The 12,786-nt window shown below is 42.2% G+C and overlaps 1 protein-coding gene across 4 annotated transcripts in view; it reads left to right on the plus strand.

The window, feature by feature from the left end:
• The window catches only part of MYH10 (myosin heavy chain 10), a 195,782-nt gene extending 184,301 nt beyond the window's left edge, over positions 1-11,481 (plus strand). For all 4 annotated transcript variants that reach the window (XM_036767252.1, XM_036767251.1, XM_036767250.1 and 1 more), the window contains 5 exons: positions 399-522; positions 631-839; positions 3,063-3,171; positions 7,351-7,523; positions 9,784-11,481. In XM_036767252.1, coding sequence (XP_036623147.1) covers positions 399-522; positions 631-839; positions 3,063-3,171; positions 7,351-7,523; positions 9,784-9,928 — 760 coding nt within the window. In that variant the 3' untranslated portion in view covers positions 9,929-11,481. The remainder of the gene's footprint in view (positions 1-398; positions 523-630; positions 840-3,062; positions 3,172-7,350; positions 7,524-9,783) is intronic.
• Positions 11,482-12,786: the final 1,305 nt, after the last annotated feature.

A 12,786-nucleotide genomic window follows, 5' to 3' on the forward strand; every position in this document is an offset into this window, starting at 1 on the left:
CAAAAAAAAAAAATTCTTACATTCTGTCCAAATGCGTGTCTTCTTCTGGACTTTAAGTCCGTCAGCTCTTTGGCAGGAGCTGAGTGGTATGAATTGTCTTCAGTCCTCTGGAATCATGGTATGGCATTGCATTAATAATAAGAGTTCTAAAGCCTTTCACAGTTTTTTTTTCTATAATGTTGTTATTGTATAAATTGTTCTGGTGCAATTATAGAACTTCACAGCTAGAGGGACCCTTAGATCATCTGTTTCAACCCTCTCATTTTGTCAGTGAGGGAAGAAGAGGCCATAGAGCCTCCTTATAGAATTCTGTCCTAAAGAGCCAGTTGGCTTCATTTTCAGCAGTCTCTCTTTATCCCTTTGTTGATGCGCTCTCTCTTCTTCCTTCTGCCTCTCAGATCCTCTTTGCTGGATGAGAAACGGCGCCTGGAGGCTCGTATCGCACAGCTGGAGGAGGAGCTGGAAGAAGAGCAGAGTAATATGGAGCTTCTCAATGATCGGTTCCGTAAGGCCACTCTGCAGGTAAGCTGGTCACCAAAGATCGTTGTTCAAGGGTTGGCTTCACCTTCTGTGCAAATAGGGTGAAAGGCTTCTCCTGATGTAACGTGGCCTTTTTCCCCCCCTCTGTAGGTGGATACCCTTAATTCCGAGCTGGCTGGAGAGCGTAGTGCTGCCCAGAAAAGTGAGAGTGCCCGTCAGCAGCTTGAAAGACAGAGCAAAGAGCTAAAGGCCAAGCTACAGGAGCTGGAGGGGTCAGTGAAGTCCAAATTCAAGGCCACCATCTCTGCTTTGGAAGCAAAGATTGGACAGATGGAAGAACAGCTCGAACAAGAAGCCAAGTAAGCATCTCGGCTTAAATGTAACTTTACTTTCCCACCAACTCATTGTAATAAGAAGTCACATTCAAAGTCTAAGCCAAACCGATTATTGGATGGTTTTCTGGGTTCATTAAGCTTCCATTTCTGCCTAGAATTCAACTTCCTTTTTGGTTTTTTTTTTTATTTTGTTTTGTTTTTCGTAAAAGGAGAAAGGCGAGGCAATTGGGGTTAAGCGACTTGCCCAAGGTCACACGGTAGTAAGGTGTGTTAAGTGTCTGAGGCCAGATTTGGAATTCAACTTTCTTAAATGTGTATTTACATAGTAGATATTTATGTTCTTCAACTTGCTAGTATGGAACAATTCTAGTTAAGAAAATAACTTTGTTTTCCTTAAGATATCTTTAAAAATGTTTTCTCTCCAAATATAAGTACTGGAAAAGGGACTGTAGAGATTTTCTACAGCAGCTCACTAGTGGTTTGGTTTTTTTGTTGGTTTTTTGGGGTTTTTTTTTTTTTTTGGAGGTGGGAAGGCAGGGCAATTTGGGGTAAGTGATTTGCCCAAGGTCACACAGCTAGTAAGTGTGTCAAGTATCTGAGGCTGGATTCGAACTCAGGTCCTCCAGACTCCAGGGCCAGTGCTCTACTCACTGCACCACCCAGCTGCCCCCAAACTCACTCATTTCACAAGAGGACTCTAAGGTCATGAGGAAATAAGTGAGTTATCCCAGTACGTATACTTAACGAGTAGCAGAACCGAGGTCTCAAACCCAGATTCCTGGTTTTATCATGTCACTGTTCGAAAGAAAAGATCTGGTTGTAAAAAAAGTGTTTTTTTTTCCTAAGCTTTTGCAAAGATTAAGTGGGAAGGGATTTCAATCAGCCCTTTCCCCTACCTTGTTCACTGATGTGGAAACTGAGGCCTAGAGAGGTAAATTGACTTAATCAAGTCCAAACAGTCCCAAAGCCCAGGGTTCTATCTCAAAGATTATGGGAAAAATCCAGTGTAAACCTTAAAAACAGTATAAAAGTGTTGTCTTTATTTCTACTGCATCATGTTATTCCACTAAACAAAATAAAATTGGAATTAGCATGACTTACTACATGATGGAATTTCAGAATGGGAAAGTACCTCAGGGGATCACCCATCTCTCTATAGCACAACCTTGGGCCATTCCAAGGCAGCTCATGCAGCTCGGATGCACTCTGAGTGCTAGGAAGCTTTTTCTCACATTAAACCTAAAATTGCCTGTTTGCAACCTTGACCCATTGCTCCTAGCTTTTGGGGGCTAAGCAGAGGAAGTCTAATCTTTCTTCCAGGTGGCAGAATTCCCATATTTGACCTTAGCTCATATCTGCCCTAAGTTTTCTTATCTCCAGGTTAACCCACCCTGCCTCCTTCTTTCATCAAGGCTGCCATGCCATGAGTTAGAGAGCCCTCCCCATCCCTGGCTGCCCTCTTCTGATTGCTTTCCAGGTCATCCAATGGCCTTCCTAAAATATGGGAGCCGTGCTCCGGATGTCCAGCCAGGGGACCACACAACAAGATTTTCTCCCTACGAGGTTCCAGACATTTTCTTCTCAATGTATTCTCAGATTGGATTAGCAATTTACTAGAAACCCCAGAATTTTCAGACAAACTGCTATCTAGCCACACCTTCCTTATTAGGCACTCGTGAGGCAGATTTTTTTTTTTCTGTTTTAACCCAAGCCTGCAACTTGAAATTTAAAGGGATAAACGTGATGTCATTGGATTTGGGAAAGAAACAAGCATTCATGTAGTAAACAGGCCAGGCACCGGGCTAGGCACTTTGCAAATACTGTTTCTTTTGGTCCTCACAACCCTGGGAGATAGGTGCTATTTTTTTTACAGCTGAGGAAACTTGGGCAGGCAGAGGTGAAAGAGAATTGCTTAGGACCACATAGCAAGGAAACGTCTTCCCCAGATTCCGCCCCAGGCCTCCAGCCACTTGTCCCTCTGCTGTGCCTGATGAACCATGGAGTGACAAGTGCTGTCTGCTTACCAACCTTTTGTATAGCTCTGGTGATTAGGAAGGACCAAACAAGACTTATCCAAACAGACATTCCATCAGGAGTGTGTTAGACATTTCACATGGAGGCATTGAAAAGTTCCTTTGAGTTCTACATGGCTGGACTGAGATCTAGGTTGAGGGAGCGTAAAAAATCATCTTCCTTAGAAACCCTGTTTCTAGAATTTCAGCGTGGACACGTGTGTCATTTTCACAGGGAGCGAGCAGCAGCCAACAAGCTTGTGCGTCGTACAGAGAAGAAGCTAAAAGAGATTTTCATGCAGGTAGAAGATGAACGTCGACATGCAGATCAGTACAAAGAGCAGGTAAGTTAGAGACACGTTCGTGGTGAGAGAGTGTTTTTGAAGCTGTTCCCCAGACTGGGGTCTCGTCGTTCCTGTCGGAAGCCATTGGCATGAAAAGGGATGTTGGTTTACTCACATGGACATGTCACCTTTGTACAAAATACCTTTAAGACGTTGGGCTGCTGCTCTATCAGGTGTAACATGGTTCATTGTTATCCTTCTGTTGTAGTGATTTCCTTTTTCCTCTCACCGCCTCTTACCTTAAGCTTCTGGAGGATGGGGATGACGTCTCATACATTCCTTAGTATGACAGCAGCAGCCTAACTAGCTGCTCATACCGTCTGTCACCTGCATGGTCACGTGAAGGTATAGGATGCTAGCAGAGTGCCAGCTGAAAAGGCTGTGAAGTACAAGACCAGTGACAAAGTATATATCTTTAATTTAAGGCCCAACCCCAGCTCGGTTCACCATCTCATCGCTGGGTTAGCTTTAGAGTAGTGAGTTTTTCAGCAACAACTCCCTCTTGTTATAGAGGTTGTAATCTGTGTTGTGGAAGGAAATTGCCCACCTTGATGGAAAGTCAAGTTAATGAGAAATTGTTAAGCTCCTACTATATGCCGGACCCTGTGCTGAGCACTGGAAATGTTTTCTTCAGATGTGAAGACACACATGAAAAAGCGAGGTTTCTTTATATGAAACTTTGAGGTATACAGAGTACTTTCCCCACCAACAACTTTGTCAGGTGTAAATATTTAATGACCATCTAAGAACCTAATTGAAGTGATGAGCAAGAGGAGGCAAAGGCACTAAGTGAAAGCATGCTCCAGAATGCTTCATCATGGTTCAGTACAGGTGTACTCATGAGCCTTTTTTTAAAGATCTCAAGGAGTGTCCTGATAGAAAATCAGTTCCCCATGATCCTCCAGCCTGATGGTAGCTCCTCTTGCTTTGTGGACTTTCTTGCCATCTCTTTGGATATAATGAGGGTTTTTTTGCTCACCAGAAATCTGAACAGAAAGTTTGAAGGGAATAAGTTAGGAGGCTGACTTGCTCCCCCAAGTTCAGGACAGACAGACCTCTCTTTTTTTCATTGCCCTTCCAACAAAAGGAGTGAGCTTGGAGAATAAGCGGCAGTTGTCTCTGGCTTCCAGAGCAGTCTGAGAAGCCATGTTCTCTTTGATGAAGAAGGCTTCTGCTCGTCCTAGTCAGGTCTTCTCAGGCTGTCTTCATACCTTGGTTTAAAAGCTCTAAGGATTTCCAGAATATCTGACCTAAACCTAAGAGTATAGTACCCCCTCAGAACTAGCCCTCCAGCTGCACTCATGGGTCAAGGGATTCTGGCCGGAGCACCCACCTCGCTGTCTGCTCTTCCTTCTGTTTGGCCAGAGGATGCTGTTATCTTGAAGCAAAGGTATTTACTACAATAGCGTAGCATAAATAGTAGTAATAAAATATAACTTCTACGAACCCAGTAGTTCCCTAAATACAGACAACACCAGACAGACTAGACAGATACCTAGAGGCTCCTAACAGAGATACACACACAAAGGAGACACATGGCCAGGGGCACTTGACTTGCAGCATTGTGGGATGCTGGTGTCTTCTCCCTGCAGAGCGAGGCATGGGCTGGGCCTGATCATCACTGGGCACAGTATCTCTCATGCATGGTTTAAGTTGTAGTTTGCAGCTTTGGGCTTATCTGGCATCCTGACCTCATCAATCAGTCCATAAGTATTTATTGAGCATATGGTGTGCCAAGTATTGTGTTAAAGTCTGGGGATACAAAGAAAAGACAAAAAGAATCCCTGCCTTCGTGGAGTTCTCATTCTGATATAAGTGAGCGTGTCCATAAATAGGTATTTGCGAGATACATATAAATTAAGCGAACAGTAGCCTTGGAGGGAAAGGCTCTGGGAGCTGGGGAGGCTTGGGGGGAACCACTAAGAAACACCTCCTGCAGTTAAGATGAGCCTCTACAGAAGCTAGAGGTTCTGAGAGGTAGAGCACTCTAGGCCCGGGGGACAGCCTGTGAAGACAAGAAAATGGAGTGTGTGATGAAAAAAAAATCTTTTGTCCTTTCTCTCCTCCTGTTTTTGCTGCACTCCGCAGGAGGTACAGGGGAAAGGACAAAGAGTGAACCTTTGACCAGGGACTCACAGCTCACAGCTTGGCTGGCCACCCTTATTACAGGCCCCTGAGGCAGGGCTGATCCTCTTTGTCAGTCAGCAGAAGTTCCTTATGTGCAGCCATTTGCTTTATCCACTGTCTAATTATTATCCCATAAGGTTGGTTGAGGAATTTCTTCAATCTTGTTCTCAGGAAATACCTTAACACCTAAATGTTCAAGGATAAAAACAAATTAACCTGATAAAAGTACATCTTAGTGCTTTTACTTCTTAGTCCTCCTGTCTTGATTTCGCCATACCATCACTCTGCTGTTCGCACTTTATTAAAAAGGTCTCTTCCCTTTTATGATCAGATGTACCATTTATAGAGCAATTACTCAGCTATGCCAATTTCCAGTAAAAAAAATTCTCCAATGAAAAATTTTCTCTCCAGTTCACCATTTATTTGTTTTAAAACATTCACTTCTGCTTCTCCTTCCTCCACCCAGCACTCATTACCTATGTTAGGCATTTTTTTAAAGAACCTTTGAAGCATTTGGATTTGTTTTAGAATAAATAATTGAATATTTAATAGTACATAGGGACTTGCAAAGGGAAGACTAGACAGTCAATTTAAATGACATTTATTAAGCACCTATTATATGCTCTGGAGATACAAAGAAAAACAAAAGACAGTCGCTGCTGTGGAGGAGCTCACAACCTTATGGGTGGAGTCAACATGTAAGCAACTGTGTACAAACAGGATCTATACAGAGAGAAGGCAGTAAGTTTAAGAATGGGAAAGCTTTCTTGAAGAAGCTCAGACTTGGAGGAAGCCAAGAGATAGACATGAGGAGGGAAATCATTGTAGGGGACAGCTGATGAAAACACTGAGGACTTAAGAGGTGGATTATTGTGTTTGAGGAACAGCAAGGAAGGGGTGTCACTAAATCACAGAGTACATGGGAGGGGAGTGGGGAGTAAGGTAGAAGACAACAGGATTAGGTAGGAAGGGGCCAGGTTATGAACGGCTTTAGAAGGCAAGCAGAAGATTTTGTATTTGATTCTGGAAGCAATAGGGAGCCACTAGAAATGACTGAACAGCTGGGTGCTGTGGCCACACCTACATTTTAGGAGAATCAATTTGATAGCTGAGTTTAGGAAGAAAAAGCAGCCAACAGGCTACTACAGCAGTCTAGCCATGAGGTCATGGGGGCCTGCACTAGGGTGGTGGTAGCATGAGGAGAAAGAAGGAGGCCTGCATGGGAGATGTCAGGATTTAGAAGCCTTGGCAGCTGATTGGATATGGGTGGGGGGGAGGGGCTTGGGTACGGAGGGAAGTCAGAGAGAAAGAAGCATTGAGGATGACATCCCTAGGTTATAAGCCATCGTGATTGCAAAAGGGAAGAATCTTGAATCAAGAACTGATGATGAAATAAAGGCAAAGCTGCCAGACATGGTCAGTGGATTCATTTGTTCCACTCACTTGAGCTTTTATTAGATAGCAAGCATCAGTAAACCAAAAATATAAAGACACAGCAATTATAAATATGGTTCTGCCTCAGGATTTCTGAACTAGAAGATGCCAAATCAGTTCTCTCCTTCACATCAGGACTCAAGTTTGCATTTCTTCAAAGCATTAATGCCTTGAATTCTTATGGTCTGATGTAAATGGTCAGATCCTAACTCTCCCCTCCCTGTTCTGTGGCCTTTGATGGCCCTAATAACAATTATTAATTTATAGTCAGTCTGGCCCTTTCCTGGTTGCCCTCTGATACTCAGTGCCTCATTGTAACCTGAGATAAGGAGACCAGTAACTTTGAAGCTTTTGCCTCTTCCTCTTTGATCTGAAAGCAAAATGCTGTTAAGACATCTCTGCAGTCTCCTAGCCTCTACTCCGGCCTGAGTCCCCCAAGGTGTGGGTGGCATGGGGGTTGTTGGGTAGATTTTATTTTGTGTGTACCGGAGAGGGATCTCCCTTTCCAGTTCAAGGTCAGAATGAGGCTGAATGGGAGAGACGATCACTTTTTCACTGCTCCCACTCAGACTTGGTGATTTTCCTTTTTAACCACTTGCCATAAATTTTATTTATCAGATGGAGAAAGCCAATGCCAGAATGAAGCAGCTCAAACGTCAGCTGGAAGAAGCTGAAGAAGAGGCCACTCGTGCCAATGCCTCACGGCGCAAACTGCAGCGTGAATTGGATGATGCCATAGAAGCCAATGAAGGCCTGAGCCGGGAAGTCAGCACTCTGAAAAACAGACTGAGGTCAGTTCATATGGACAATTTTGGATTTTCGTGGGGGGCCCAAAGTCAGGTGGCTCTTCTTAAATTCAGGCTTAATGTTGGTAGCTGTCATCTTGTGTAGGGTCTGCACATCCAACACATTTTACCCCATGAAAGCTTTTGAAAACTCTGGCAGTATTTCAGGGTTTAAGGAAATGTAAGGGGAACACAAACCAGAGACTTTGCAAAGATCAGACTTCTTATACTCCTGGAAAGAGTTGATGTTAAACTTCACAAATGTGAAATGGACAGACAACTCTGTGTGCATGTCGTGGGGCAGTGGTGGTAGATGCTTTTCATTCTGGGTGTTGGCAGGGAGGCTTTCACAGCAGGAGGTACTTACTTAACTCATTTTGTTCTAATGCCATCAGCCAAAGATGCAAATGCAAAATTGACATCGTCTGTCCAGAAAGCCTTATTCGGCCTGATTTTATTACATCTGAGACCATTACAGTTGAAATGCCTGATTGCTATTTAGTATTTCTTTCCAAACACCCTAGTGGTCTGCTCCTTTTAAGGAGGATTTGACATAACAAACTTCTACAAAATTTGAATAATCCCTTGTTGTTTTAATAATGCTAAGCTTCCTTATATAGCATTTTATGATTATAAATCCCTGTCATCTAATTTGATTCTTGCAACAGCCATTATGAGGTAGGCAGGGCAATTCTTGCCCAAAGTCACACAGCCAGTAAGAGACTTGAAGCTTTCTGATGTTCAGTTAAAATCACTTTCTTCCTTCACTGTCAGTGGCTCCTAATCATTATTAGTTGAACAACTCCATTTCAACTTTAAAAATTTCTCAGACCCCTCTATGATGTGGATAGTTTTGTTAAATTGTTTCGGTCATGTCTGACTTGTTGTGACCCTGTTTGGCGTTTTCTTGGCAAAGATACTGAGGTGCTTTGCTGTTTTCTCTCTAGTTCATTTTACACATGAGGAACTGAGGGAAACCGAATTAAGTGACTTGTCCAGGGTCACACAACTAGTAAGTCTTTGGGGCCAGATTTGAATTCAAGAAGATGAGTCTTCCTGACTTCAAGTCCAGCACTGTTCACGGCACCATCTAGCTGCCCTTATGATACTGATAGTCCAACTATCATTTGAGAAAACACAATGGCACAAAGCTAGTAGGAATTTAATAATGCTTTTAAAGTAATTTGTATTTTACTAATCACACTATCTACCCATGTTTGAAAAAAATATATTACATAAGGCATAATACTATTACATAATAAAATACATAAGGTATACACTGATTTTTTTATACCAAATCTCACTGAGTGTTTTGTGGGAAATCAGAATGATGATACTCAGTGTATTTCTGGACTCAGGGATTCTGCAGCACCCGGAGGTCCACAGCACTATGTGAGGCTGCCTTGGCGTTGATTGTTTAAGATGGGACAAGTAACCTTACCTCAGGGCAGGAAGCTGGGAAGGTCATCTAGTCCATCTGAGGCCTACAGAGGTGAAGGGACTGACTTGATCCCTCCATTGTTCAGTTTAGCATCTTTTAACCCATATCCTGGTAAGATTAAATGAGAAGCAGATCCTGTAGTTTGTCCTTCCAGTTCAGTAGTCTTCTAGAACAATTAAATATGGACATCAAAGGTAAAAGAAAAAACTCGATTGAATGTCCTCTCAGATCATAGTAAGGATGGGTTCACTGACCAGACAGAAGGAATGTAAGTTGGTAGCATCTCTCTTACAGTATCCCCCACCAGGCTTAGCTAAACAAATGTCACAGCACCGCCAGTCACCTCTGTCTGTCTTCATAGTGAATGTTGCATGCCCAGGGGGAGAAAAGGAATGACTTGCTAAGCAACAGCTTACTAATACATGCGTATTAAGAATAATGCTATTGCTGTACAGGTTACCCATCGCAGCCAAAACTTTAGACTGTCCCGTTTATCCCCCTGCTCCTCCTCTCACCAAAAACACCCCAGTAGACTAGTACCCCTTCTTTGTAGTTAGTCATGTACCTTCCTATGACATTGATATATTGGGCCCTCATATCCCAGGGTGACCCAGCACAGATTCCAGGACATTTACTTCCAGGAGACGCATTTTTCTATGAATTGTCTGGAATGATTCTATCCAATCTATCTGCGTGTGTGTGTCAGTGTGTGACCTAAGTCAACAAGCAGCAAGTTCCAGTGCCCCAAAGACATATGAAAACCGGAGGTCCCAGTCATGTCAACATTCCTGGTCCTATTAATGGTTCTTTCTGTTCTCCACCCAGGAGGGGAGGCCCAATCACCTTCTCTTCCAGTCGATCCAGCAGGCGCCAACTCCATATTGAAGGAGCATCCCTTGAACTCTCAGATGATGACACAGAGAGCAAAACCAGTGATGTCAATGAGATGCCACCTGCACCCGTGGAGTAGAGAGAGGGCCAGAAGCCAGCCGCGATACTGTGGGATGAACAAGGACTTCCCTGACCACTGGTCTGCCTTGTGGCCACTAATCAGCAGAGGAAATGGGCAGATGATAAGGTTATTTACTGAAAGATCAACTGTGTCTTAAGGCTCTCTAGCCTCACCATAATATACCCTGCTTCAAATATAGGTACAAATGCTCTTTTTTTATATATATATTTACATATATATTAAACAGGATTATCCGTTCAATGCATCTATTTTCCAAATATTCTTTGGAAGGCCATTTCATAAAATGCTGTCTGAAGAAATTTTTTTTTAATGGAAACCTCAGATACTTTTATTGGGGCAGACCCATGGTTGTTATTGTGCATGCTTTCTGTTGTACAGTTACCTTAGCATCTCCTATGTTCATGTGGCCCTTGGCTTCTCAGCTGTATCCAAGTCCCTTAGAACATTGTGAAGACCAAACTGCACCTATATCTTTCATTTTCTTCTCATATTGTGATCAACACTATACCAGTGAGCAAACTGTGAAAAAGGGCTTTGGGAGTACTAAAAGGACCAGAATGGGATGGGGATGCCTTCACTTTGGTTAGCTCGCAGCAGCCCCTTACGGACAGCCCAGCTGCTCTGGGTGTGACGCCTCAAAGCTGTACATGTGGACTCTTCTTGGTCAGATCTGGTCTGTGCAGAAGGACAATTAAAACTTTGCAGCTGAGTTTCCAAGTAGAAATTAACTTATTTACTACTGGATGAGTCTCCAGAATCCTGTGTCTGTTAGTGCTTCCTACTCCTTATGAGTAAGCAGCCTCTGCCCTCCAGGCCCTGCAGCTTCTGGTGCTGACCTTGAATTCCAGCCGTGGCTTTTGAGCCCAAAAGGGGAACGTTGTTTTTTTACATCTGAGGCTTGTTCCAAGTTTGTCGGTGGTTTAGAGGCTCAGCATTGGATTCCTGTTTTCCTGAATGTTAACATGCCAGTGAATATGAATCCTTTCCTTTCCCTTCTCCCTTTTAAACAGTGTTACGGTGAATATTTAGCATTCTCTTTTGGTTAATAGTTAAATAATTTGACATTACAGAAAGTGCCTTAGACACTACAGTACTAAGACAATGTTAAATATATTATTTACCTATATAACAATTTAATGTATTAATTTTTGACTGCGCTTCATATCATGTACCTCTCTAGTGAAAGTGGTATGATGAATATTCAGTGATGATGAATCAGTGTTAATTATAAATCCTTGATCTTCTGCAATGGGCTTGAGAACACAACTCATATTTTGGGTTTAAAGCTTTAACATCGGTTATGAAGGTTTCATCGCGTGGGTGTGGAATCTCTTATTTCATCCCATCCCCTTATGAATCATACTGGCTGCTGACCACCAGGCACTTGACTGCAAACATCTTTTCTTGTATCCCCATATTTCTAGACAATGATTTTTGTAAGACAATAAATTTATTATAGATATTTATGCCTGCTCTGTTTACTTGAAGGAAAAAGCATCATTGAGAATAAACAGACCTCAATAAACAAGAATGATCATATGAACATAAAATCTGCTTTCTCACCTTCTGTTCTGCAGCTTAAAATTGATGGTCACTGGTGAATGTTAAAGTAGCTACATCACCCCAGCTCTTCTCCAAATGTAGTCCTCTTAGATTGTTAGATTATCTGTGTTTATTATGTAGGTCCAACTGTTCCCTTTTCTAGCAGATGATTCTTATGCTAAGGTAGGCTAATTAATAGCTCCTATTTATGTAAACACAGAGCAGCTAAAACTTTTTATCTCCAACTTTTCAATAGAGAAATGGAGACTGAGAGCCAGAATAACTTGCCTCCACCACCCAGATTCAAATTCAGGTGTCTTGATTCCTATCCTAGGCTTCTTTCCTTCACATGACTTTTAAAATTCAGAATGTTCTGTGGACCCTGTTTCAATGAACTGCTCTGTTCCTGCTGAATTCCTCAAAGCTTCCATCTGAGGTTCCAGGACAGTAGAGATGGAAAGGATACATACACACTGCTGTCATGGGGTCTGGAAGAAATGAGCAGCAGTGCCATCAGCAGAATCCTCTCTGGAGGAGGGGTACCGACTACTTCTCGAACAGTCTTCGTGGTCCAAGTGAGCATGAAGACTCTAACCAGTTTTCCTTCAGTGGTTTCCTGGCCAAGATGACTTGGGGATAAGAATGGGGTGAGGAACAACAAAGGAAAAGAGGGTATTGGATTATATGCATGAAGTCCTTAATCATAATTAGTCTGATATGATGGCATATACAATTACCATTAAGATAATGTTATTATTTGCTTACATAACAATTTAATGTATTTCTGTTTCATATCATGTATCTCTAGTGAAAGTGACATGAATATTTAATAATGTGGAATCAGCATTAATTATAAATCTTTGATTTATAATTGCAGTGGACTTGAAAACACATGACTTAAGTGATTTTGAGATCTCTGACTTTCTTGTCTAGTCCTAGTTAATCTCATTTGGATATCTTTCTAATTCAGATCAGAGCAAAGTCCACCATCCCAAACTTTTCATCTCAGTCACAGCCACTGTTAGACTTATGTTCTAATTTTTTTATTTAATTTAATTTTTTCAGTTGACAAACATTACCCCACCTAGGTCCATTAGAAAAAGTGGGGGAGAGGGAAGCCTTGTAACAAATATTCACAGTCAAGCAAAATAAGTTCCCTTATTTCTGGACTTACAGTGCCAAAATCTGGGTAGGTGGGCCTCTCTTAGCTGCCCAACTATGTTATGGCCTAGACTTTTTGGTAGAAAGTCTTAGTTCTTCAAGGATGTCAGTTTTTTAGAAAAAGCTTAAAACATGAAGGAAAATAATCTAAG

Source organism: Trichosurus vulpecula, chromosome 7 (genome assembly GCF_011100635.1).
Source record: "Trichosurus vulpecula isolate mTriVul1 chromosome 7, mTriVul1.pri, whole genome shotgun sequence".
NCBI classification, from domain to species: Eukaryota; Metazoa; Chordata; class Mammalia; order Diprotodontia; family Phalangeridae; genus Trichosurus; species Trichosurus vulpecula.